Source organism: Scomber japonicus, chromosome 6, assembly GCF_027409825.1.
Source record: "Scomber japonicus isolate fScoJap1 chromosome 6, fScoJap1.pri, whole genome shotgun sequence".
In the NCBI taxonomy this organism is placed as follows: Eukaryota; Metazoa; Chordata; class Actinopteri; order Scombriformes; family Scombridae; genus Scomber; species Scomber japonicus.
The window spans coordinates 31,855,716-31,883,307 of NC_070583.1; the positions used below are offsets into that span (position 1 = coordinate 31,855,716).

Sequence of the window (27,592 nt, forward strand, 5' to 3'; positions counted from 1 at the left end):
CTCACTCATACTCATCTTAGTCTGTCTCCTAATGCTTGATTGGGTGCATGAACACACACACACACACAATACACTGAAGCAGCATGAGTAACTCTTTGATATGTTTGCTCTGAAACCTCTAAAGACGTAGATGTTAACTTATTTAATTCACACACACATTCATGACTACATTTATACAAACACATGCACTCACAAAACGTTATCAACATATTGGAAACCAAAAAGTTTTTATTTATCTTGCTCTTCTGATACAAAAGTGTCTCTTAAATAACAAACAAATTTTAAATTTTTTTGTCACTTTTTTTTCTTTTTTTTTTACAAGGATAAATTAGCATTTTTTTTCTTCTTATAATACATCGATGATATCATCAAGACAATCTACACAAAGGAACAGTCTAGACCTTACAGGCTAAGATCAGTGTTGTTGAACTGACCCCCACCATCAATTCATATCTGGGATTCTCAAAAGCAATTTTTACAAATCTCATTACCAGTGGTTCTCGGTTTTCATTAGGCTGTGGCAAACACTCACCATAATTCAAGGCACAACTATTCGGTTACTGTTTAGAAATGTCACCTGAAGCTCAGTGTGGTCATACGAGAAGCGACGGCCAAACGTTAAGAAAATCTAAGAGGGAAACTGCATTAGCTCAGAAGGGGAGGTGGTCAGAGGTTAATTTAATTCACTTTAACTCAATGTAATGTTTGTTTGACTTTGGAAATTCAATAAGTGTGCCAAGGTACTCTGGTTTGAGAAACATTGGTTTACCGTCTCAGGGTTCTTGGTTTCACCAGAATATTCCAAAATATCTCTCATTTAACGTGTTATGGGGAAAAACAATCCAAGCCTGTAAAATAATTTTCTCCCCCATTCTAAATATTTACTTAAAATACCTGTGGCAGGTATGACAGGCACTATCTGGTTTCAAATGGCACACAGGTGGGCAAAGCTCCAAAGTATTCCAGCTCTAGTGCATTTTGAATCAACCAGAGCCAAATTCTTCTTTTTCTACTCGATTGTAGAAAGCCTAAGGTGATGCTCGTCACACATTTAATACATTCAAAGACTCACTGAAATGCAAGAGCTTTTACTAGATAGATTGTCAGGCAAACAAAGTGACCACAGGAAACAGGTAAGACATGATGAGTCAGGTGACGTTTTACAACTTACAGTACATCCTATAAGTGGATAAAGAGAATAACTGCAAGCTTTTTAAAAATCAACAAAATGCAACCGTAGAGGCAATGAGTGGAAATCTTATGAGAACTTCTGAAATGAATTGTACAAAAATATTTTTTCCCAAAAGAGGATTTGATTGTCAGGCACATGAGCCATGATGATGCAGTAGAAAGCAAAGTGTGGCCATTGAAAGCACCGTAAAGACAGACGACATAGATATGCAGGTAGAGGCAGACATACGCTTCATTAAATGCTCCAAAATGAATCATTATGCTTCAGTGAGACAGACAATCTGACTGAAAAGAAAAGCAGACAGGCTTAAAAAAAAAAAAAAGGTTATTGGTGTTTCTTTTCCGTCTGATTGTGATCATCACATGGTCATGCATGAGCCGGTGGGTGGGTGAGATTCGTGGGAACTAGACTCTTCCTATGTATGTACCTGCATATGTGCATGTCTTTGTTATTGCATAATGTGTCTTTTGGCAAGTGATTGTCTAATAACCTCTAATTCTTTGACCTGCCTCGGGTCCAATGTTTGGAAAAGAGGGCAGAGGGAATAATTTAATTTCCTGGACTTCATGGTAACTCGAGAGCGTATACAGTACAGGGTTTCCAAGGAGAAAAGTTAGCTCAGCTTCTCATAGACTACTGAGGTAAAACACACAGGCCTACATTTCCCAGATGCCTTAAGGCTTCCACATTTATGGGTCAATAAAAGGCACAGCTGGGGTACTCCCAGAATTCATTGCGGTATGACTTCACAGAACGAGCTAATAAGGACTTTTGATATTTTGGGGAATCCACTTATTTGCTTTCTTGCGTAAAGAGATTTAGATGAGAAGATCAATACCATTCTTGAGTCTGTATGGTCAATAAAGGTTGCTGCAAATTACTGCTGCTAGCCAAAAAATAGTCCAATTTTTATTCATTTTTACACTTCAGTTCTTGTACTTCATATTTAGAGTACAGACTTGAGAGTAGTATTGATTCTTTCATCCAACTCTTCGCAAGAAATTGAAGAAGCAGATTTCCTGTTTGAATATACACAGAGTTAAAATGTCTCCTTGTGTTTCTCGGCCTGCCCTTATCTTGACAATATTAGTAAGAACAGTGGTTGTGTATTGGTTTGAACACATTGGAGATTTCCTTTTCAAATAGCTGATTGGTTGCACATTTCACCATGCTGATGCTGATGCTGATGCAGGTTTCTACTTAATTTTTTTTCGTCAATACCTCTCGATTCTGGTATCAGTGCTACAACTCCCCAATGACAACTGACCGAACTCGTCCTGTTTAGAGGCTCTGTGCATATGTCTATACTGTATAATCATTTACCATATATTACTATGATTCACCACTGCCGTCCCTGGTAATGCACTTGTGACAAGCACAGACACTTCACATATTGTATATAATTATAGTGCATTATTACAGCTTAGAGCTGGTTTCCCAAAAAATTCTGAGCAATAAAATCAGCTGCTCTTTTTATATTGTACAAAAGTTATAATTTATAAAAAAAAAAAAAAAGAAGAAGTAAAATAAGGTTGTTCAAATGTAAACACATTGCAGATTTAAGGCCATTTTTGATATGTTTTCATCAGATTTTCATTGTTTTTTGGTCTGGTATTTCATTGTCTTTTTTTAAATTTTCCCACAAAGATATAAAAACCGACAGGGACTCAAGGTGTCAGATACTTTTGGGAAACGTCAGCCTACATCTGTATAATATCTGCACCATGACCCTCCAGTGTAAATTTCAAAACCCTAAAAAAAAAAAAAAAAAAGACACAATGGTGTAAGATTTACTGTATCCAGCAGCAGCTTCAGTCTCTTCTGCTGAGGGCTGTAGAGAAAAGAGAGACAGAGAGGTAGACGTGGTGCTACACAGCTTATTGATGTGTCTGGTCTTCATATTGATGCTCGGATTCTGCCTTTTCCGTCTCTCTTTCTCCTTCATTCTTTGTCTCTCTGGGCAATGAAAGTCAAACAGAGGTAGAGAGGCTACTGTTGCTACTTTATATATCAGTCCTCCCCTTTTCTCCTCCTTAACTCCAACATTTAAGGGCAGTGCCAACCCCTGATAGAGGCACAGAGTTAAAGTAAGACGGGGTGAAACATGCTCTTTGACTCTCAGAGAGCTTTTTATGATGCATTTACATCCAGTGGCTTCTGTAAGAAACTCCTGTTAAGTTTCTGTGTCACATTGATTCTGTGTCCTCTCTGTCCTTTCTTTCGGGGGAAGCGAGTCTCTGCTAGAGAGAACGAAGCAGGTAGAAGTCCATTCCTGTCCCGTTCTCTCTTTCTGTCCTCTCACACCACTGTCTCATTGCCTTTCCCCGGTTTGATCCAGCCCTCGCCCGGTGCCCTCTTGCCTCCTCGGCTCGCCCTGCCGTCCCTGAGTAGGCGGGCAGAGCAGCGCTGCCAGGTATGGAGGGTCTTGGCTGACCAGATCCACATACCCGACGTGATGCCAACAAGCAGTGACATGAAGATTCGAAGCATCTCCGAGGCAACGTATGAGTCTCGTACGTTGGCTTTGAAGTCCCCCCAGTGTGTGAGCTGGTAGATGTAACAGCCAATGACGGTGGATGCTGGAACAGTGTAGAGAACGGAAAACACTCCAATCTTCACCATTAAACGCTCCAGCTTGTCTGTCTTGGCGCCGTCCTTCTGCAGATTGGAGCGGATCTTGAAAAGAGCCACCAAACCGGCGCATATAAACAGGGTTCCTAAAGTTTGATACAGAAAACAAGAGTCGTTTAATGATCATTACATAGAAACAATCACATACAGCAGCAATGAAACGAATGGCAGGAAGGCCCATACAGCATGTTGCTATATGACAAAGTGGTGGATTTCAGTATTGCAAGCTTACATATAAACACAATATTTAAGTAGATTCAGTAAAAATCAATGCAAATTTAGGAACAACTGTGTTATAATATTGTAATTACCTATGAGAAGGTATGTGGACAGTGGTGCCACTACAAAGCCTGTGAGCGCCTCCTGCTGCTGGTTGCCAACATAGCAGAGTCCAGTGAGATCGTCTGCATCTACTAGTCTCATTATGAGGATGACAATAGTTTTAACAGCTGGTATAGCCCAGGCTGCTATATGGAAGTAGGAGCTGTGCATTTCAATGGCTTCATGACCCCACTTTAGTCCGGCAGCCAAGAACCACGTCAGGGTCAGGATCACCCACCTGGAAGAGAGGTAGACAGAGTAAGAAGAGTGAGGGATGGGGCAAACACTACCCATGTGTACAGATTATTTTACTGAACTGGGATTAATTTTGCTTGGATCAAAACTTGTGTATGTAATCTTGTGTTGTAAATTGGCTTATCATGACACCAAACAGTAACAAGTTACACAACAGATGATTGTGGTCTTATTTAGAGACAGAGTGAAACGCCTTGAGCTCTAAAGCTTTTCCAGGGGAAGAGTGAAGAAAAACAGGAAAACAAGGGCAAAAAGGAAAGGAAGAAAAAGAGCTGTGACAGCAGTGCGTTTCCACTGCAACATCATCAGTGCAACAAACACTCAAAAGGTGGCATTTTTCACAAAGGCAGTCTTTGTATGTTTGGAAATTAATCCATCTAGTACAGGGGGTTATGAGACAGGATATTTAGCTTTTAAAGAAAACAGGATGCATGTCTCGTGTTCCAATTGTTCCACCGAAGTCAATTCACAACAGACGATGACAATGGTAAAAGTGGGACAAAGAGATGAAGGATTAATACAATAAAGTGTGTGTGTGTGTATTTTGTGTGTGTGTGTGTGTGCGTGTTGGCACTAACCAGAGTGAGGAGGCCATGCCAAAGAAATAGAGCAGAAGGAAGACGATGGCACAGCCAGTGCTCTTTAACCCTTCTTGTACTAGAATTGGTACTGCTGCTGAATCCAAGTCACAGGAAACGCGTTCCCTTCCCAGAGTCAACCGTACCTGCAGGGAAAAAAGAGAGGAAAGAATAAGGAAATGGACGAGAATTTATTTTTTAAAAGCCAAAAAGGAGCATTTAACCCATTAAACTTTATACATTCTCCCCAAATAAATTAATATAAATGTTACAATCCCACTTACCAGGTAGGCAACACTGTACAGATTACAGCACATGGACAGGAAGATAATGGGCCTTTCCGGGTATGAGAAGCGCTGTGAATCCAGCAGAAAGGTCAGGACCGTCAGGGTAGTTGAGAGGAAGCACAGCACAGCCCACACCGCCATCCAGGCGTCTGTGAAGACTTTTGCCCCCCGTCTGTAGAGCCCACTGTCGTAGCCGCACTGGAGAGCACAGCTTTCCGTCTGTTTCAACCAGGTATACTGTTCAGGCTCAGATCCCAATGCCTGACACTCCTGATGGGGAGGATGGCGGACTGGATAGTAGGGAGGGTCCTCATCCCCCGGACCTTCCATGCACATGTGATTGTGGTCGTTCTGAGGTGGGAAGAGGCTGCAGTTGAGGACCTGGAGAGGACACATAATGGGAAATAGTTTCTTATTAAGGCTGTGATCCATTTTTTTTTACATCAGTTTGGTTGAAATGTGTCTTTAATAGAACACATTTTGCTTTAATGCATTAATTCTTTATATACCATTTTACACATTACTTCCGTACCTAGAGATACAATTTATAATATAAGTCGACTCACCTCAGGCCAAATGAAACCAAACTCATGCAGCACTGGGAGGCATTTCCTCTTGACGGACAGACACATGCTACCACAGGGACCAATGGGGATGGGAACCTTGTCCGTGCACATTGGCACATAGACTGAGCACAGGAAGAACTGGAGAAAAAAAGGAATAACATGAATAAATAACATGTAAAACATTTTGCGCATAGTATATTTATAGTATATAGTCTGTGTTGGAAGTAAGGAATGGCTGAAGAGCAAGTTGAGAGAGTTGTATTCTATCAAATAAGAGCTATTACTAAGGAGAGAAAAAAAGTGAAATATGACGATATATAGTGAACGGCTTTGTTCTAGTAGAGTTAAATCAAACTGTGAAGCAGAAGGTAAATCATACCGGTAGTGTTGTGCTTGTTTAAGAGGTGGAAACAGTGCTATGAATGCCCCTTGGCCCCATGTCTATATATTTAAGATAAGATTATGTCAGTTAGATGGTACTTCCACATGTGGATCCTCCATCTGCTTCCATATACCTCCGACTACTCCGCTGCTTCCCCTGCCTTCACTTTCAATACATTGCATCACCTCTTCTAGTGGCGGCTCTCTATTTTCACTTCTAATAAAGAACTCCACACTTGAGTCGAGACAGCGCTGCCAACATTAACCTGCTCCAAGGTTAGGCATACAACTCTGTGTCTTTAAAAACAATCTGTGGATTTAACAACACTGAGGGCATGTGCCATGTAATGCTCCATAATCCCCCCTAATCCAAGGCTCAGTTTTCTCTGTCCCATGGCAATACTTTTTGAAATAGATATCTAAGTTGGAGTTATAAAGATATTGACGAGACCAAAGTCATATTTGACTGTTTGAGATTGTGGTGATGTGAGGGGAAGAAGTGCCTTTTGCAAACTCTAGGGTTACAAAAGGCTGCAATTTTAAGCAATTTCATGCCTTTAGGGGGGAAATCTGTTTGAAGCCAGAGTGTAAAATTGTGCCAGGCTCATGATATGAAAATACGCAGAAGCAGAAAGTACATTTCACTCAGCTACCTCCAGGTAAAAGAAACAAACACACACTCCAGGAGCTTGGAAGAGGGGCTGATAGCTGACTTTACAACCCGTTCAAATGTGTTAGAGTGGAACGTCAGCTGCCATTTTCATTTCAGAAATATCTAAATATTTAATGGACCGTAATAAGAACAAAATGTTTTGGGCTCGCAGCCTTGATCTAGTGTTGGGGACATCCCAGCTTGAAATTAGCCCTCGAACAGAGCTCATATGAAACATGAATCCAAGAAGGGTGTCAAGGTTGGGAAGTAAATACATGGGGAAACATTATATAACTTTTACTTTCTGTAGAAATTGTACATCTGTGCAACATGTTACAGTTTGACTATAAAAATAACAAGCATGAGATTTAAAAAAAAAAAAAAAAAAAAAAAGGGAGAATCTGTGAGCTGCTGTTCTTTTACAAACCTATACAGGATATTCACGTTTCTATGTCTACAGACAAAACAGACTTATCTTTTGATTATAAGTCTGAACTGTGATACAATAACTCCTCACTGTGTCGCTGGCTGTGAGGAAGTAAGGGATGTCAAAATCCGTTATCTCAGTGAAAGGGAACTTCCTTTAAACTCAAATTTGTTACACTGCTCTCTGATCAGTATCTGTGTTATAGGGCAACTTTATTCATGTAACTAAAGCAGAGTGTCTGATCTGGAAACTGTTTTAAGTTTCTTTTCTACAAATAGACAATCTTTGTTCCCAGGCTGAACCACGTGTTTGATAGTTGTGTTGAGTAATTTCTTGTTTGATTAAATGAAATGTACAAATTAGCAAAGTTGCCATAGTGTGTGATAGTGAGAGTTTGTTGATAGATATTAAATCATATGCAATACAATTTCCGATTTTTCTCACAAAGTTGTGCGTATAGTCTATCAGTGATGGTAATATAATACGTCTTGGGTGTTTTCCCCAACCGTTGGTAACCTGAGTGCCGCCACTTCAGTGCTAAAAGCTGCTCTGGTTACTAGTCAGGAAGCCTCCCATTTGAGCAAATGTTACGGGATATGGTTTCCCTTTCCTCCCTCTTTAGCATGTCTGTGTGTGTGTGTGTGAGAGAGGGGGGAGGGGGGGATGTCAGCTAATCTTACAGGACAATTTTCAGCTGGAGCAGGACAGTGTGGTTTGCAGTTGGTCCCTGTTCTGTCTGGCTGTCTCTCTCTCTCTCACACACACATACACATACACACACACACACACACATGCACTAACACACACTCATTTCTCTGGCATGTAAAACTAATTTTCCACCCTTATCCCCAAACACCTGTACACATTAATAATCCACTGAAATAACACAGTCATACTCCAGACAGAAGTAGTAGATATTTAAAAAAAAGCATTTCTGTGTATGTCTGTGAGAACTCTGTCCACTCACACTGTCCTTGATATTCACAAAAAATCTGATCCCTGTTGAACCATTACTCACTCCAATTATAGGCTGAAGTTAAGTCTCACAGACAAGGAAGGGCACCAATCTATTTTTTTTTCTTCTTACATGGTGCATGAGGCAAACAAGCAGCATTTGTCTAAGGACACTGAGGGCACCATTGTTAACGAGAAGACAGTACAGTATATAGCAGTGAAGACTCAGCTGTTGCTGTGTGGGGCATGAACTCAGAATGTCAACAGACAGAGGGGGCATTTTCATTGAAATTAGCATGACCGCATGGCACAACAGGAAGGATGGGACCCCCTCCACTTAGTCCAACTCTATGGGAATCAACCTAATGCACAGTGCAATATCTGTGCTCCTCATTATCTCTGGCATCATACACGCAAATATAGAGTATCTGAACCCAGGCATGCCTCTTTGAATCCAGGTCACTGTGCCTAAATTTGTGTGTGGGGGGTAAGAGATCCTGTGCATGCTTTTAATAACATACTGGTTATTCTATTCTAATCTATTCTAATCTATTCTTAACATGCATTCAATCACTATCACAATCAGTCCAGTACCTTGAGTTGACTGGAGCAGCCGTACTGTATGAGTGGCGTAAACGTGGTCAGTTGCAGCTCTGCGTCCGACTGTAGCACGTTGCCGACCAGATTGGGCATCTTGGTGACGTTATAACCGAGACCCTGGCACATGCTGATCCGGATCGGGTCGCAGGTCATCTCCTCTACCTCTTCGCCAAAACCCTGCACCACGCAGAGCGAACCGAGCAGCCCGGATAACAGGAGCAAGGCTGCCCCGGTGAGCGACACCATCATCCCGGGCATGAGCACCTTAAAACACTGACCAGCTGTCCGGTGTGAATGTTGGCACAGTCAATATCTCCTTAAAACACACACAAAAAAAGAAACCGTCCTGGAAACAGCCGCGCGTTATAGTCCGTGCGTTTTGGAGGCGATAGTATCCAAACTCGAATCGCTTAGTTGATTCAAATATCCAGAAAGTACAAGTAAATCATTTCAAGATTCGTGCATAGTCAAAAAATAGAATAACATGTGCCTCCGCAGGTTGAAAAAAAACCTCCCACTTGGATAAATCCTGTAGTCTTTCGTGCGTTGTTTCCCGTTAATAGCTCGCAGCGCACAGATGAGATCCAGCGGTCGGGTTTTGCGTCTGCTGCCTGCAAGCGTCCAGCACTAAACTTTATTGTGTCTGTGAGGAGAGACTATTTTCTATTTTGCCTGTCCAGAAGAGAGGCCGACCAATCCATGTGCCGGAGTTCAGTTTCCCTGACCAACCCCTGACCAGGAGGCGGGATCCAAGAGGAAAATAGAAGAGGGAGCCTCCTCTCTTCTCTCCTCTCCTCTCCTTTCCTCTCCTCTCCTCTCTCCTTCCCTTCAGTGTTTCCCTTCTCTGTTCTCCTTTCCTTTTCTGCTCTTTCACTGTGATTCCTTCTCTGTTCTCCTCCTGCAAAGAAAAATCTGTGAGCATTCCCCAACTAATTCTGACAATATCCAGAACCTGTATTTATACCGGCTGATGTGGCCTGCATATATTTTCATTGGCTGTATTTTTGTAGAAAATAAGCATATGAAAAGTGGATTTTTCAGCGTGTGTGTGTGTGTGAGTGTGTGTGTGTGTGTGTGTTTTATTTTATATGTAAAGTCTCTAATGGTCTTTTAAGGCCGTCTGGAACTTCACCACAGGTTCCACTCCCCTCCTCTTAAGGCCCGTCAGCTCTAAGTGCTCATGACATTGTAATTGAAAGTAGGGCCTTAAGTGATGCTGAAGCATTGGAAATCTGTTTTGCATTGCAATGAATGCACATACTGGACAGGTTTTGTTTGCTCGTGGCACCCCGAGAGAAGACTTCTCTTTTACAGCATGAAACTAGCTGTGAATGTTGTTTTGGCTTCTATGCGTTTGTAAGTGGTGAGAAAGTGCAAATGTTTTTTCGAGAGGAGGAAAAGCTCAAGGAAATCTTGATTTGTGGTTTTTGTCCAAGTGATTTGTATAATTCAGAGGCTGTTGAAGTAACTGCCAGGTGTAATCAAATTCACTGTAAGAGCTCAATGGCCTTTTCAGTACCTGAATCCAGAGTTATAATGGATCTTGATGAACTTTGATCTGAGCCCAGTAGACATATTTTGTGATAAGAGATTTCAATTTCCAGATTTATCTCAATCCATATGAATCCTTACTACTTCCCTTATTATGTCCAGTCACCAACAGCAACATTATTTACTGTTGACCCTTTCTTTCTAACAACTGATTTTTGAGCAAGATAGCAGCTCGTAGTATTGACATTCCACACATGACCCAGAAACAAACACTTTCACTCTCATAAACACAGTGAGGAAATGCGGCTGGACCTCCAAAGTATGTGCCTTTTCTTTTTCTTTATCTCAAACCTAATCCATCTTTTTTTTTTTTTTTTTTTTTGCTCGGAGACACAAAGCAGACAAACCAGCACAGAAGGAACTGGAAGCAATAGGGGGGAAGTTGTTACTGTTTCTTTCCTTGGCTCTTACTGCTTTTACCTGGCATGCATCTGATTTTTTTTTTTTTTTTTGTGGGAGTTGCTGTTGATAAAAGAGTCACATAACTACTTGTAAACTTGGAAAACATCAGCACAGTGTGGCTGGATGCTTTCATTGTGCTGCTGTGCTGCTTTGCTTTCCTTTCCATCCTAGGATTACACTGTGATGTTTAGGACAATCCGGTGTGACAATTGATTGGCAGCAGCAATGACCTGTCCACCCGGGCCGCCCCACCCCCCGACCTCCAACACACTTCTGTCAGGCCAGTCACACACACACACACACACACACACATTCACACAACTACCCAACCCCCTCTGCTACTCTGCGGCTGAACCTGGGGTCAAGACCCAAAGTAATTAGCACTGAGCTGAAACAATGGAGTGTGCCCTGGAGCTGATGCTTATCAGGGGCGTGGTGTACGTGTGTGTGTGTGTGTGTGTGTGTGTGTGTGTGTGTGTGTGTGTGTGTGTGTGTGTGTGTGTGTGTGTGTGTGTGTGTGTGAGTGAGTGTGTGTGTACTTGCATGTGAAAGAAAGACTTGAATGGATGGGATCGGATCGTGAAACAGAGACGACTTTGAACCAAACAAAAGTTTTAACTGAAGTCCTATACACTTATGAGCCCAGTTTTTTTTTTTTTTTTTGGTGGGTCGACACTTAATCCAGTCAGTTAATTAATTAATATAGAGAGAAGAAAAAAAAGTCAGTGGAGTGTGAGGTAAAGAGTTGTAACAGTCCATTATCAGGCTGAGCCACCAGCACAGTCTGTCCCCTCTGTTTACTTTCACAGTAGAGTGTGAATAGCAGCAGTGAGCAGACAACGTGTTGGAATTGACAGACTAATGACTGTCACACTGAGCTGATAATGACCACAATTACTCTTTAGGCCATAAAACCACTGAGTTAATAATGAAAGAACAGCCTTTCCCATTAAACTTTATATTCCTGCATTGACGTATAAGCTGGTGAGCAAACACAAGGGAACTTACAGCTGTTACATACATTTAAAGTGACAGATGTAAACAATGCCAGTCACACTCTCTCTCCTTTTAACCCTCCTGTCGTCCTCCCGGGTCAAATTGACCCAGTCTGTTTTGACTGTTTCTTCTTTCCTCAATCCTCAATCTTTCCCTCCTTCTCTCTTTCTTTCCTCCCTCTTTCCTTCTTTCCTTCCTCCCTCCTTTCCTTCCTTCTTCCTTCTTTCCTTTCCTTCCTCCATCCTTTCTTCTTTCCTCTCTCCTTTCCTTCCTCCCTCCTTTCCTTCCATCTTTCCTTCCTCCCTCCTTTCCTTCCTTCTTCCTTCTTTCTTTCCTTCCTTCCCTCCTTCTCTCTTTCTTTCCTCCCTCCTTTCCTTCCTCCCTACTTCCTTCCTCCTTCTTTCCTTCCTCCTTCCCTCCTTTCCTTTCCTCCTTCTCTCTTTCTTTCCTCCCTCTTTCCTCCCTCCCTCCCTTCCTTCCTCCTTCCCTCTTTTCCTTCCTTCCCTCCTTCTCTCTTTCTTTCCTCCCACCTTTGCTTCCTCCATCCTTTCTTCTTTCCTCCCTCCTTTCCTTAATTCCCTCCTTCTCTCTTTCTTTCCTCCCTCCTTTCTTCTTTCCTCTCTCCTTTCCTTCCTCCCTCCTTTCTTCTTTCCTTCCCTCCTTCCTTCCTCCTTTCCTTCCTCCGTCCCTCCTTCCTCCCTCCGTTCCTTCCTTCTTCCTTCCTTGAATCAAGGACAACAGGAGGGTTAAGGGAATTGAAAGGTGTATCCAAACTTTTGACTGGTACTGTACATTTGGCACAGATGTCTGTTTGTAATAAATTATTTCAGTATGTTGGTTTTTGGTTTTGATGAATCCACAGGGAGTTGGATTTTTTTTTGACCATCCTACTTCGATGCACAAACCGCTTTCTGACCAAACCGGCAATCAGCTGCAGGAGGAAATCAGGCTGCCAATACTTGGGTTTGGTGCAAGCATAACATAAACATTTATGTCGACTAGTTAATTGATGGTGACTGTATGGAAAACAGTCCTCGCAGGCCTCAGAGGTGGGCTGTGAAAATCACTGTACAACCCCCTTGACACTGTAAATATCCAATCAAAGCGGGGAGTGGGAGGTTGAGGAGGGTTTAGGAATTTCAGCTTTTGCATGTCACTGATAGCAACGATCAAACCAGAAACAATCATAATACACTCATATCTACTTCAAAACATTCACTATCAGTTGTTATTGACTTATCTCTGTTAGAACATCAAGTGTTGATACTTTTTAATATATTTTTTTTCTTGTCTACTCCGATTATCAAAATTAATTTAGAAACTTTTTAAGGAGGACATGCAGCTTGAAGTCTGTGTGAGAGTTTGTTTTGCAGTCTAGTAAAGCTGATTTCCACTGCTGTAGGCCAAGCAAAAAATAGTCAGGGCTTTCTAATTATCTATGCCACACAGTTCCCTCCAACACAACATTCATGTGATTCTTTTTGCATGTTGATGCCAGCAGAAAGGACTCACTGGTGTCTCTTTTCCTTACCAACCCTTACTAATATTTTGATGGTTTAATGCTTAAGAGCTCTTCCATTTGAAGGACATGTGCTCTGGCTGACCTGGCATCAATCCTCCCCACTGTGTTTTTTTTTTTACATCCTTAATCCTCTAACTCTGCATCACTGCAACCTTTGTTAGTCCCATAATAACAGAAAATACAGGATTTTAATGAGACTAGTTGAAGAAATATAATGAATGAGTTCCAACTTCATTGTTTTATTCTTGGCAGATTTTTGGTATTGAAATATCTTCAGTAAATCTTGGAGTTATACCTGTTGGGAATCAGCTGCAGACCCTAAACTACAAATTATGACATTTGCTATACCGTTGCTATACTGTTGCTATGCAGTTACACTCCCTTACATTCCCTTTAAGCTGATTTGAACCACATATACCAATACCAAGGCGTTTATTTACGATTATCATTAATTTATATGTCATCTTGAACAGCTGTAGTTCACAGTGATGCTAAAATCAGCCACAGGACTTTAGTGGGCAGGGACGCTGCATCTGCTTTTAATGATTTAATACCAGCTGTTCAAAATTAATTTAGATTAGAGTGACAAACTTCTCTCTATTTTTGGCAATGCAGTGATTAAATTCAAAGAAATTCACAAGAGACTCACCACTCAGCGCCTCATATAAAATCTTTTGTAACACCACTGGAAAAAAAAAATTCACAGTCGAAGCTCAAAGTTTTAAATAACAGCGTCAAAGTGCTACTCTTTATTTGATGTACGCTGTTTCTCTTATATATGTCACATACGTTTGGCTCATCTCCTTTTTAATTTAAAACATAAACATGTTAAATTGGCTACAGCTCTGTCAAGGCCGACTCGTCTTGATGCGGGAAAGTAAGTATTCTAACCTTTCAGCTTGGCAGGAAGAGTGAAAGGCAGTACCCCCAAGGACAGAAAGAGAGACACAAGTGTGTATCAGTCACCAGATAGCATCTTATGGCTCAATGCCCGATCCCTTTAGTCCTTGAAGTGCGGTATTAATAGGCCTGCCAACTCCTTGGAATGGTGTGAGTGTGGATAACTGGAAATGTTCTGCATGCAGGAGTGTATGTATGAAGCTGTGTGGCTTTACATCCATAAATTTGGTATTTTTAAGCGTCTGTGTGTGTGAATGCAGGTGTTCGGATACGTTTGGAGAGTCTGTGTGAGAGTGGGTGTTCGGGGTGGGGGGGGGTTAGAGAGAAAAGATTGGGGGTTTCTACAGGTGATCTGTCCCCTCTGGGAAAAGGAGGCTCACATTACGTTGCTGTGGACTACCACACACACACACACACAACTGGCCTCCATCACTCTCTTGAGCCAGCACAATCTGACTCCATCTCTTACCCTCACTGCCACTCCCATCCTTCTTTATTATTTTTTTTAAGACTTCCATCATCTGCTTCTCCTGTTTCTCCAACTGTAGTCGTGCAGCTTGCAGAGTCCACATTACAAACTGTGAGTCACAACTTTTTTCATGCAGGCACAAAGCTATCAGCTATAAAGTTGTTTTTATTTAAAACAACAGAGCCTCAATATGCTTGGGTGATATTATGATAAAATAAGGTTGTCTACCATCAAATATTTTACTATACCATTTATATTGTAGTAGCTATGACTTTCTGATTATTCTGTATATATTGTGTCAGTGAGCAGGGCAGCTTTATGTCCATATTGGATTTTTATAAGATTTATGCCTCAATGTCATGACGTTCTTGAATTTGTCAGATGTTGAATTCACTGGACTGGACATTGCTGAAGGTTACAAAGAAAAAAATCTGAAATCAGTTTTTTCTAATAAAATAATAATTAAATTCCCTTAGAGAGGAAGTCTGACTCTCTTCTCACCTCTTTTCATTTGTTGTTTTTCCATGTTGATAAAACTGTTGTGCAGTCACTTGAAATATGATGATCTTAGATACAAGATGTGTGAGAGGACATTGTTCATAAGTTCATAACTCTACTTTAATTTCTCAAATGACTACTAAAGAAACACAAAGGGCTTTGAAGTTGATGTCTTACTCTACAACAAAGGCAAGCAGAATAATTTGTTATTTGGTCTCAAGGGTCAATGTCCTTATTTATATTTCTTCATCTTTAGTTATTCCATCATTTTACCCCTTTTGCAACTTCCTCTGTTTGGATTTATGTCATTTCTGCTTTTCAACAATCATGTGACCCCATGTACGTTGTCAACAAAATATGTCTCCAGGGAGCCTGTTATTCATGCCGTTTCCCCCGAAATGAGCGTCACCAACAGGCATAAGGTTTAATGTGAAAGCTCATTGTCAGTGTCACTTTGTGGGCCTGTAAGTTTCCATGAATTTGTAAACTCTGGTTATTCTTCAAATGCATAGTGCAGTAGAAGGATATCAAGCAGCCATCTAACTGCACTAGATCTACAGTGAACTCTATCATCATTTTATCATTTTATTCTTATCAACAAAAGACAACATGTTCATTGTAATGAAGCAATATGCCACACAATCCAATTCTATGTGTTTTAAAGAATGTACTTGTCATTTTTTTTGCATTACCAATCAAATTAAATTAGATTTCACATTTTAGTTCAATTCCTAGAAACATCACAAAGAGGCTTTATCTTTTATCTGGGGGATACCGCAGACAATTACCAAGCAAAGCCTTCCTCTTAAGTTCAGGCCTGGCGGTCTCAATCTGACTGTGTTTTGCTTTGGTCTCTCACTCTCTCTCTCCGAACCACAAACAGTGGATGGTGGTTCATCGTGTGCACTAAATACTGGATAACCAGATAATAAAAATCATCTGGACTACTTGTTTTATTTTATTTGCTCGTTTGCCTGTGGTTGTGCACCACTTACGCACTATAAAAACATATTTATGAAAGGTCTGAGATGGAAGCCCTTTTAAGGAATATCTTGATGTCTTGAAATTCAGTCGTTTTTTTTTCCACCACAGACTGATGGAAAAACAATCTCCCAAAATGGCTTGTTCACATGGGTAATATCCCACAAATATGCATTCAGTGCTTCAACTTCAGCATAAAGAGATGACAATCCCTAGCAGGATATACCGCCATACACTAGGAAGAGTGCAGTCTATTCATTTTAATTCTAATTCTGGCCACTTTTTTGAACCGTGGACTTTGGCCCAAGGCTGCTGCTGCTGCTGTGTCCTGCCGGATTGGTGACAAGCAGCAGAGTGTTGATAAATGGTTCCTGTCCGTGGCTGTAAATCGGCCTCTTGTTGGAGAGTTAACCCCTGTAACCCTGCTCGTCTGTAACAGCAGACACTCCTCTCACAGCGTAGGGCAGCTGATGAGCTTTTCCCAGAAATCGGATGAGCAGGTGGTAGCGGTCCAGTTGGGGAAGTGGACGGATGTGAAAAAAACTAGTCCCTGTGCTCTATATGACTGCGTGGGTGAGAACTTAGCCTGCAAAAAACAAAAAAACAAAAAATCCCAAATCATCTCCCATCCTTTTTGCACATCTGCATGGCCAGCTGAAGGCAGCTTCCTGTTCCTGTAATTATAGAAATGTCATGACAGCAAGGTTTAACAAATGAAAAAAAAAAAAAGACATATTTGAGCAGGGCATATCAGCGTAAAAGGTCAACTTCAGTGGGCTTTTGCAAACTAATTGGGCAGCTGTTTGGGGCTGCTGAATGTGTTTCTTTATGCTGTTGAATGACTTCTCTTGTAGTCATTACTCAGGATTAATCAGTAGGGAGATATATCATGTAAAAGCTCAATTACGTTAAAGGGTGCACGCAATACAGTACACGCAGATTCATACACACTGAGCATTTAGGGAGTCGCCTCTCTCCTCCTCCACCTGACCTTCTGCAGACACACAGCTGTTTCTCCTCTCCACTGACTGGTGTCTGGGAAGAGTTTTATTAATGTGCTGTAACTAAGTAACCACATAATATGGATCTCTGTAGCTCACAGACTGATTTATCTCCTCGCTTGCTGTGTTTGGTGTGGGTGGGTGTGCATGTGTTCACTATATGTCTGTGTAGCATTTCATATAGATTGACTTTTTTTATGAACTAATGCAGTGTGGTTTAATGTGTTATGCAATAAATAACCCAATTTCATAGCATGAATTAATTAAATAACAGAGCAAACCTACCTTTTTGGCAATGAATACATATTTTTAATTTCCCAATTTCAACCCACAACCTGTTCTAGTAGCAGAGATGCAAAAATAGATGAATGTGTTATTGTTACAATTTAACCAGAGTCTGTTGGAGACACACATATGAACATCTCCCTACTGTAGCAGGGGATTTTTTTTAGCAAGTTTGAGTCTGTTACAGCTTGCATATTTATATTTAAATAAGTTTCCCTGATCAATGCTTTCACTGCAAGATACTAAACCTTTTCATGTGTAGCTGGAATTGTTCATAGAGCATGTATAATTGACTAGTAGGATTACCACTTGAGAGACAACTTCTGGGAACCACTTTAGCATGTGTGTGTGTGTGTGTGTGTGTGTGTGTGTGTGTGTGTGTGTGTGTGTGTGTGTGTGTGTGTGTGTGTGTGTGTGTGTGTGTGTGTGTGTGTGTGTGTGTGTGTGTGTGTGTGTGTGTGTGTGTGTGTGTGTGTGTGTGTCACTGGAGCGTAATTCATCCAAGGAATCTGCAGGACCACCGTGACACCATCAGAAGAGTAGTGCTTGCCAATGCAGGCCTGTTTTTTTTGCATGTGTATATACAGTAATGCAAGTGTGTGTGTGTGTGTGTGTGTGTGTGTGTGGGTTGTGTTTTGCTTGAACATTTGTGTTTTTTGAGTCAATCTGGGATTAAATACTTTGATTTTTCTATTTCTCAGAATATGTGTGTGAATGAATGTGTGATAGGAGTGTGTAAGTGTGTGTTTGTGTGTGTGTGTGTGTGTGTGTGTGTGTGTGTGTGTGTGTGTGTGTGTGTGTGTGTGTGTGAGTTACTTGACAATGAAGTGGAAATGTTCTGTCAAATGCTGTGTTGAAAAGGTGAAAGGCTGACATCCAACGTGCAGCTGTGCAAAGCAGAGAGAGTTACTGTACATAGAGAAGGGGAGGTGGGGTGCTCTGTTTTTCCCATAAAGTGAGAGATATGCAGATAGGAAAGGGGCGGAGGGGTCGGGAGGGGGTGGCGGGTGGGGTGAGGGGTCTACTTGAGAGGCATAACGTTGGAAAGATATGGGACTCTACGCTTATGTAAAGATAAGAGGTGAACGTGAAGAAGAGATTCATCAAATCTATCAAATCCTTCTGTGATTTGACTGAAAGCGTGACCGTAACCTCCACAAAATCATAAAAATGAATGGGTTTCCCTCGCTGTGTGTTCTGTTAGCGAGCTGCTCTGTACTGCAAACACGCCATCATCCGTTCTCCTTCAGTTTGTTATTCATAGACCTCTGCGCTGACTTCCTTGGCACCTGTCTTTTCCCCGTCTTGTTGCTCCACTCCCTTTAAATAGAACTCATGTCTCCAGAGGAAGAGTAAACACTGGCCCTGCCGTGGGAATACAGATCAACACACATGCAGAACATACGCACATACACACACACACACACACACACACACACACACACACGCACATCTCTATAGTAATATACTCGTATTTCAGTTTCTGACCTTTGCAGCCAATGTTATGACTAATTCAAAGCTGCTGGAATGGTTAATATTCACATGTGTAGCTTTAAGATTGCTAAACTGATAAATTAGCCTTTATCGTACCGCTTGCCTCGAGTGTAGCACATCTAATATGTGATTGTGTTTTAATTACATTCTATACAGTACATTGGATCTGCTACTGGTGCTAAGTGATTTTGGTGTTGTGAAATATGTCTTTAAAACCAAGACAAAAAAAGTCAATATTTCCCAGTTAGTGTTAATATTCAGCCCCTCAGTCAGTCAGTCATGTCATTCCAGCCTCAGAGTCTGCAGTAGCTGCTGAGAGCTGCTGAGAACTGGACTGGCAGCCTGCATGGTGTCCTGTGACTTAATCACTGAAAACACAGAGAGGGAGAGAGAGAGAGGGACATAAAGAGAGAGAGAGAGAGAAAGAAAGAGAGAGAGAAACTCAAAACCACAAGAAAATCCAGTCCAAATATTTAAAGTGGGTTTCAAAATCAAATTTTCCATCAGGGTCATTGCTGTTTACTAGATAACCTTTTCTACATAATTACAAATGTCATGTCACTCTCTCTCTCTCTCTCTCTCTCTCTCTCTCTCTCTCTCTCTCTCTCTCTCTCTCTCTCTCTCTCTCTCTCTCTCTCTCTTTCCCTCTCTCTCCCTCTCTATCCCTCTCTCTCTCTCTCTCCCCCTCTCTATCCCTCTACCCCCTCCCTCTCTCTCTCTCTCTCTCCCCCCCCCTCTCTCTCTCTCTCTATCCCTCTCCCTCTCTCTCTCTCTATCTCCCTCTCTATCCCTCTCTCTCTCTCTCTATCCCTCTCTCTCTCTCTCTATCCCTCTCTCTCTCTCTCTATCCCTCTCCCTCTCTCTCTCTATCTCCCTCTCTCTCTCTCTCTCTCTCTCTCTCTCTCTCTCTGTCTCTCTACCCCCCTCTCTATCCCTCTCTCTCTTTCTCTCTCCCTCTTTCTCTCCCCCTCTCTCTCTCTGTGTGTGTACTGTTTCCATGAAACTGGTAAAATTGTTGTGTACACAGGGAGCGCAGGGAGCCAGTGGTTGCATTTATATGCATGACAAAAATCCAACAAAACACACACACACACACACACACACACACACACACACTAACAGCACACACACACTAACAGCACACACAAGCACTGTTTGATATGTGGTCTGTCCGCTCTGATACACACACACACACCACACACACACACACACACACACACAAACACTTTTCATTCAACAGTCAGATTCCTGTTTTCTTGCCGCTTATTGAAGCAGTTATGACGAGAATAACCTCAAAAGAATTCACATACTTGCACAAACACACTTGAAATAATCCTTTGTCATACGTTGCACATTATTTAAGTCAAAAGATTTTATTTTTTTGTGTGCTTTAGGCGACTTGACTTGTCTTTTAAGCCTGGTGAAGAAATGAAATAAAGGTGGTAATGATGACGTAGATTTTAAGAATAGAGTGACAGTGGCATGTGTGTGTGTGTGTCTGTTATTATTTGTTTATAGTCAATATGCCAGCTTGAGCGTGTAATGCCTGTGTGTGTACAGTATAAGCTTGTGTGGGTGTTTAGTTTTGATACCCGATGTCAATGTGGGTTTATAGTAATACGTCATGTGGCATATGGTGTGTGTGTGTCTGTATGTGTGTGTGTGTGTATATGCACAAGTGAGAGTGTGCTGGGAAAATGCTTTACACAAATGACTTATTCATGTTTGTTGCAGCAGTGGGCGCTCGCTGTGGCATTCTCACCATACCAGGTCCGCTCAGCCTCAATTGTGGTTTGACTTGTGTGTGTGTGTGTGTGTGTGTGTGTGTGTGTGTGTGCGTGCGTTTATGTGTCCATGTGTCTCTTCTTTGTCTCACGACTACTAGCTTTTACCGCAGACAGTGGATGACAGACAAAATGCACATTCCCTCTCTTTCTCTCTCTCTCTCTACACACACACACACACACACACACATATATACACACACACACACTCTGCACAAACTGGAAGACAAATGGACCTTGCTGACACACGGACAGAGATGTGGACAAGCTGCTTTTCCGTTTGAATGCTCAGCCAAACCACAAGCCACAATTACACTTGTCCCTGTCTGTTTGACTGCAGCAGAGATACACAGTGTGTATTCACTGAGCCGTGAGCTGCAGGATGATGATGTGAGACAGCAGGGCCGTGAGTGACACTGTGGGGCTTGTATTTGCACGCAACTCATTGGAACAGGTTGTAAAATTACGCTGATGAAAAGAAGAAGGGAAGTTTTGTTGTAATATTTTGCACAATTAGTAGTAGAGAGAATATACACCCCAATTTAACCCTCCTGTTGTCCTCAGGTCATGGAAGGACAGAAGGAAGGACAGGAGGAAGGAAGGAAAGTAGTAAGGATGAAAAGAGGAAGGAATTTAGGAGAGAAGGAAGGAAGGAAGGGAGGGAGGGAGGGAGGAAAGGAGGAAGGAAGGAAGGATGGAAGGAGGAGGGAGCAAAGAAAGAAGGGTGGAGGGGAAGAAGGAAGGAAAAATTAAAGAAAGGGGGCAGAAGGAAGGACAGGAGGAAGGAAGGAAAGGAGTAAGGATGAAAAGAGGAAGGAATTTAGGAGAGAAGGAAGGAAGAAAAGTAGTAAGGACGAAAAGAGGAAGGAAGGAAGGAAGGAAGGAAGGAAAGTAGTAAGGACGAAAAGAGGAAGGAATTTAGGAGAGAAGGAAGGAAGGAAGGAAGGAAAGTAGTAAGGACGAAAAGAGGAAGGAATTTAGGAGAGAAGAAAGGAAGGGAGGAAAGGGCGAAGGAAGGAAGGAGTAAGGAGGGAGGGAGGGAGGAAAGGGCGAAGGAAGGAAGGAGTAAGGAGGGAGGGAGGGAGGAAAGGGCGAAGGAAGGAAGGAAAGGAGTAAGGAGGTAGGGAGGGAGGAATGGAGAAAGGAAGGAAGGATGGAAGGAGGAGGGAGCAAAGAAAGAAGGGTGGAGGGGAAGAAAGAAGGACAAATTAAAGAAAGGGGGCAGAAGGAAGGAAAGAAGGAACAGTCAAAAGAGAGATGGGATCGAATCTATTGTTAGTGAAATTTGCATAGTTTGATGTTTCATTGGGAGTGTTAAACTTTTTTATCAGTAGTTTCTGTAGCTGAAGAAGTTTTCTTATCTTTGTTATATACTCTCAGTTTTTCCCCCATAACTTTCCAAATTTGACAGAATATGCTTCACAGTAAAAATAAAACCTACATAACTGTGTGTAACTCGCTGAGGAGTGTCTGAGGAATGTGTTATGATGGATTTTTCACAGACATGGTTTATGGTGCTGGTGACTCCTACCAGCATTTCTTATCTTCTCACAGATAGGAAGACGTTTAAGAGGACTGAGAAGACATATGTAGACATTACTGGAATGATGATTTCAACCGTATATGTGAGTAAGGAGGATCTAAAGATTTAAACTAGAGTAATTATATTAAACTGTCCTTTAGCATAGTTAGCATAGTTTTACCGTTTTTGGTTTGTCACATGACTGCTATCAAATTTACAACTCTGCTGTCCCAAAAGATGAACAGGATATGATTTAAAGTTGCAGGAATAAATTTATTATGATGAAGATGTTCGTCAGCGTATTCCCACAATAAACTGATCTGGTATTGACTTCATGAAAAATTAATATTCCCACCAGCTGATATCTAACTCTCTCTCACATACCATTAACCTTTGTGTCGTCCTCCCGGGTCAAATTGACCCCGTCTGTTTTGACCCTTCCTTCCTTCCTTCCTTCCTTCCTTCCTACCTTCCTTTCCTTTCCTTTCCTTTCCTTTCCTCTGTCCTTCTTTCCTCCCTTCCCCTTTCCCTTTCTGCCTCCCTCCCTCCTACCCCCCTTTTCTTCCTTCTTTCCTCTCTTCCTTCCTTCTTCCTCCCTTCCTTCTTTCCTCTGTCCTTCTTTCCTCCCTTCCCCTTTCCCTTTCTGCCTCCCTCCCTCCTTCCTTCTTTCCTCCCTCCCTCCCTCCCTCCCTCCTACCTTCCTTTCCTTTCCTTTCCTTTCCTTTCCTTTCCTTTCCTTTCCTTTCCTTTCCTTTCCTTCCTTCCTCCCTCCCTTCCTTCCTTGACTCGAGGACAACAGGAGGGTTAAGAGATTGTAAGCAAGTGAGGCCAATGGAAATGGTAAAATAATTTAACCATAAAAGCGAAACGGCATATAAATGTTCAGTCCATTAGGAATCACTGTATCTTTTCTTCTTATCGTCTGTCCCTCGCTCTCCATCTACGTCTCTTTTTCATTCTTTCTTGCTTTTTTTCTCAGGGTGTGTGACCTCCGACCCTGATGAGGTCAACTCATGACAAGTCATCATTTTGTTTTCATGGATGCTGTCAACAGCTCTCATGAATTTATATTTTTCCCTCCTTTCCCTCCTTTTTTTTTTATTCCAACAGGGGGGAAACGTTTTTTTTTTTAACTATACACATTTCTCTATATGTGAAGTTTTCATTTTAAACATTCTCAGTAGACGGCCGAGTATGAATCTGTGTGTGTTTGCATGTGTGTGTGTTGCTGCATGTATGAAGGTCCAGTGGGAGTTCTGGCCACAGATGTAAAAGTCATTCCTGACGTCAGTCATTCCTCACTACTTATTGCCTATTTCTTTAGCATTCCTCTGTTCTCCTCATATTCTTTTGCCTTCATTCTTTCTCTCTCCTTTACTCTTTTCTCTTATATATTCATTTCCACTACCATCTTTTTGCTTATTTCTCTGTTTTATCCACATTTCTTCTCTCGTTATTCCCCTCGCTCCCCTTCTTGGTTGCTTTTTTTTCTTCATCCTTTCATTCTGTCTCTCTTTATCCCAACGGCCCACTTTCCCTCCTCCATTCCTGTTTTTTTCCTCTGTCTTCTCTGCTCAACTCTCTCCAAGGCCTAGTATAAGTGTATGTACCTGGCAGAGTGTTTTATTGTGCTGTCAGGGGGTTGGGGAGGACTAATTTCACCCATAAAAGCAGTTCAGAACAAGAAAAAAGGGGGCGGCAGATGGGGATTGGGGGCAAGTTTATTGGAATAGTTTGTTTTTTTAAACTGTGAACAGCTATTATTTTCCCTCTCCTCTTTCTCTTTTCTTTCCATCCTGGCAGCGGAGTGTATAGTTTTGGCTCTGATAGCTGTGACTGAGCAGACTGCACATACAAAGAAGCTCTGACACATGCTTATGCTATAGCTTTGTGCAAAAAAAACAACAACAAAAAAAGAGGTGCATTAACACATTTATATAACACTTATTGTGCATTAATATATACACACACACACACATACACACACACATTCACAGTGCGCTCCTTGTGTGTGGTGGTGGATGTGGGCTGGTGTGTTTGTTTGTTTTACGGAGTGCTACCGCTACCACAGACCACAATGTATTTAGCGAGGCTGTAGTCATTTTGTCTGACTGCAATTTGGCAGACGGCCTGCGATTCTCAGCTCACAACACAAGGAGATGTATGTGTGTGTGTGTGTGTGCGCTCCATTAGCCTGGTTCCCATAACATAACCCAGCCATAGGCTAAACATCTAAAGGAACTCCACACCCAAAGTACAACCTGATTAAATGGAAAAGGTATTGTTTAGTTGTATGAGTGGATCTGATACGCGATGCCTTGATTTATACATGAGTCTGATTAGTCTCATCAATCTGTCTCTGCTCTACATTGCCTGTCACGCTGCCTTTTGTTGTTGCTACTACACATGAATCCCTGGTTAGTCTCATTAGTTCAGTGCTGTTTTAATTACCACAAATGTGGTGCAAATGTTACAAACGTTTAAGAAATTCAGCACAATAATTATAAGTGCTGTAAAATCACTGATGAATAAAAACAAATGTGCTCCAGGAATTAACAAAGTCTTTTGCAGTTGCTGATATTCAAAGGCTCTGATGTTACTGATTTGTGTACAAGTGGTCTGGTGAGATAGACTAACACTTTTTTATCTTCATTGTACACCTTCAATGGATGGAGTGGCAAATTGTTAGTGTTTGTTCTGGCAGTATTTTGTATCAAGAAGCACAAAATAGTGGCGGTGTTTAGCTCAGTGGGTAGAGCACCCGCCCCATGTGTTGAGGCTACAGTCCTCGCTGAAGGTGACCCCGGTTCGAATGCGTGTCATTCCCCCCTCTCTGCCACCAGTCTCTCTACTAAACCTGTACATTAAAGGCAAAGAGCCCCCCAAAAATATACTTTAAGAAGCACAAAGTCATTCCTTGTCTTTCTCTAGTTTATTCAGTCGTCTGCAGACGGACTCCTTGCTGTCTCAGGCGTGAGATGGCACAGCGAGCCCAGAGCAGAGGAAATAGTCAGATTATATATAATACATTATCTTGTGAAAGGATCACCTTGTTCTACCATCAGAACAATGTAAGCACAATAGTCACGTCATAATGTGAGTACAATCAGGACAATGGTTAGTCAGTAGATTATAACATACATGATGTTCACTCAATCAGCATTTCATGTAACATAAGTGATGTCATGGTCAGCAGATTATAACACACACACACACACCTAATCATATGACATAGTTACTCATTTGATCAGAGAAGATGAATAATAAGAATTTCCATTACATGTTTCAGCGTAGAGAAAACACATCAGCTGTGGTGGATCAGTAGTACACGTGAATCAATACACATGTTAATGATAAGGCCCGATCTCGTTTTTTCTTAGTGTGTTTGGCCGTACTGACATTTACAGTAACACTGTCAATCACAGAGAAAGTAAGAGGCAACAGAAAGTCCTTCTTCACTTCCAAATAGCCCCTGTGTCCTTCATTGGGCAGCTTACGTCATCGTCTTGCAAAAGCTCAGTTTTTCCCACACACACTGAAACACCGAGCCGACGTTTCAAGATTTATATGGAAATTGATTTGGGAAAGCTGGCTTTGTGTGGACATACTGTGAGATGTGTCCATGTGCAGTACCTGGAAGGTTAATGGTTATTAGGACCATAAATATTCCAGACCAGCATCACTACCAATTTGTAATACTATCCCTGAGTTTATTTTGCTATAAAACATTTGGACATTTTCTTTTAATTGTTAAATTAGAATCTCGATTTCTATGTTTTCAAATGAGCTGTGCTACTTCAATCTTTCCATGTATCCCATGGCAACTGCAGAAGTGCCCTTTGAGGTAGACCACCCATCCAGCTGTACTTAAAAAGGTGCAGGTCTGTGGAATGGAGACAAGTAGAAAGGCTTTTAACCCTCCTGTTGTCCACAAGTCAAGGAAGGATGAAGAAGGAAGGAAAGGAGGGAGGAAGGAAGGGAGGGAGGAAGGAAGGAAGGGAGGAAGGAAGGAAGGAAGGAAAGAAGGGAGGGAGGGAGGGAGGAAGGAATGAAGGAAGGATGAAAGGGAGGGAGGAAGGAAGGAAGGAAGGAAGAAGGAAGGGAGGGAGGAAGGAAGGAAGGAAGGAAGGAAGGAAGGAAGGAAGGAAGGAAGGAATGAAGGAAGGATGAAAGGGAGGGAGGAAGGAAGGAAGGGAGGGAGGAAGGAAGGGAGGGAGGAAGGAAGGAAGGGAGGGAGGAAAGAAGGGAGAAAGGAGGAAGGAAGGAGGAAGGGAGGAAGGAAGGAAGGAAGAAGGGAGAAAGGAGGAAGGAAGGTAGGAAGGAAGGAGAGAAGGAAGGAAGGGAGGAAAGGAAAAGAGGAAGGAAGGACAGAGGAAATAAGGAAGGGGGGAGGAAAGAAAGAGAAAAGGAAGGAAGGAAGGAAGGAAGGAAAGACAGACGGAAGGAAGGAAGGAAAGAAGCAAAAAACAGTAAAAACAGATGGGGTCAATTTGACCCGGGAGGACGACACAAAGGTTAAATATTGAATGACATATATGGAAAACTGCCCACGCAAAGTGAGTTTTGATATCTACTGTATTATTGAGGACCAGGTCATGGATGCAGCTTCTACTGAACTCGACTTTAACAGTGCATCATATTTGTTTAGATTGTTGAAGGGAGGAAGGAAGGAAGGAAGGAAGGAAGGAAGGAATGGAGGAAGAAGTAAGGAAAGGAGGGAGGGAGGAAGGGAGGAAGGAAGGAAGAAGGGAGAAAGGAGGAAGGAAGGTAGGAAGGAAGGGAGGAAGGAAGAAGGGAGAAAGGAGGAAGGAAGGTAGGAAGGAAGGGAGGAAGGGAGAAATGAGGAAAGAAGGTAGGAAGGAAGGAATGGAGGAAGAAGTAAGGACAGAAGGGAGGGAAGAAGGGAGAACGGAGGAAGGAAGGGAGGAAGGGAGAAATGAGAAATGAGGAAAGAAGGTAGGAAGGAAGGAGAGAAGGAAGGAAGGGAGGAAAGGAAAAGAGGAATGAAAGACATAGGGAAGGTAGGGGGGAAGGAAAGACAGGCGGTTATCACTACACGGCCAAAAAGCTGCCAGTTAGTCTAGTTAGCAACAAGCAGAAATTCTTGCAGTCACAAAATTTAACGGTATAAATAACTCCTTATTGCAGTTCTAAATAACTTCTATAAAAATGTTGAATAAGATATTTTTCAGCAGAACAACAACTTTATAAACCACTTCAGGCTTGTTGTTTTGTAGTCTTGAACAATATGTTGGGCTAAAACGGTAAAATGTGTTCAAGCATGCCAGTTGGACCAGGAGTGAAAATAACGCACCCAACCATTATATTACTTTCTGAGGGTGT

At 41.9% G+C, this 27,592-nt stretch overlaps 1 protein-coding gene across 1 annotated transcript; it reads right to left on the reverse strand.

Annotated features, from left to right (window-relative positions):
• Positions 1-205: 205 nt before the first annotated feature.
• On the reverse strand, positions 206-9,456 carry fzd4 (frizzled class receptor 4). The gene is made up of 6 exons (XM_053321505.1): positions 8,839-9,456; positions 5,831-5,968; positions 5,262-5,645; positions 4,978-5,123; positions 4,135-4,382; positions 206-3,909 (listed from the first exon to the last, which is right to left on the reverse strand). The coding sequence occupies exons 1-6, from the start codon at positions 9,100-9,102 to the stop codon at positions 3,491-3,493; spliced, it is 1,599 nt and encodes a 532-aa protein (XP_053177480.1). The 5' UTR covers positions 9,103-9,456; the 3' UTR covers positions 206-3,490.
• Between the last annotated feature and the right edge of the window lie 18,136 nt (positions 9,457-27,592).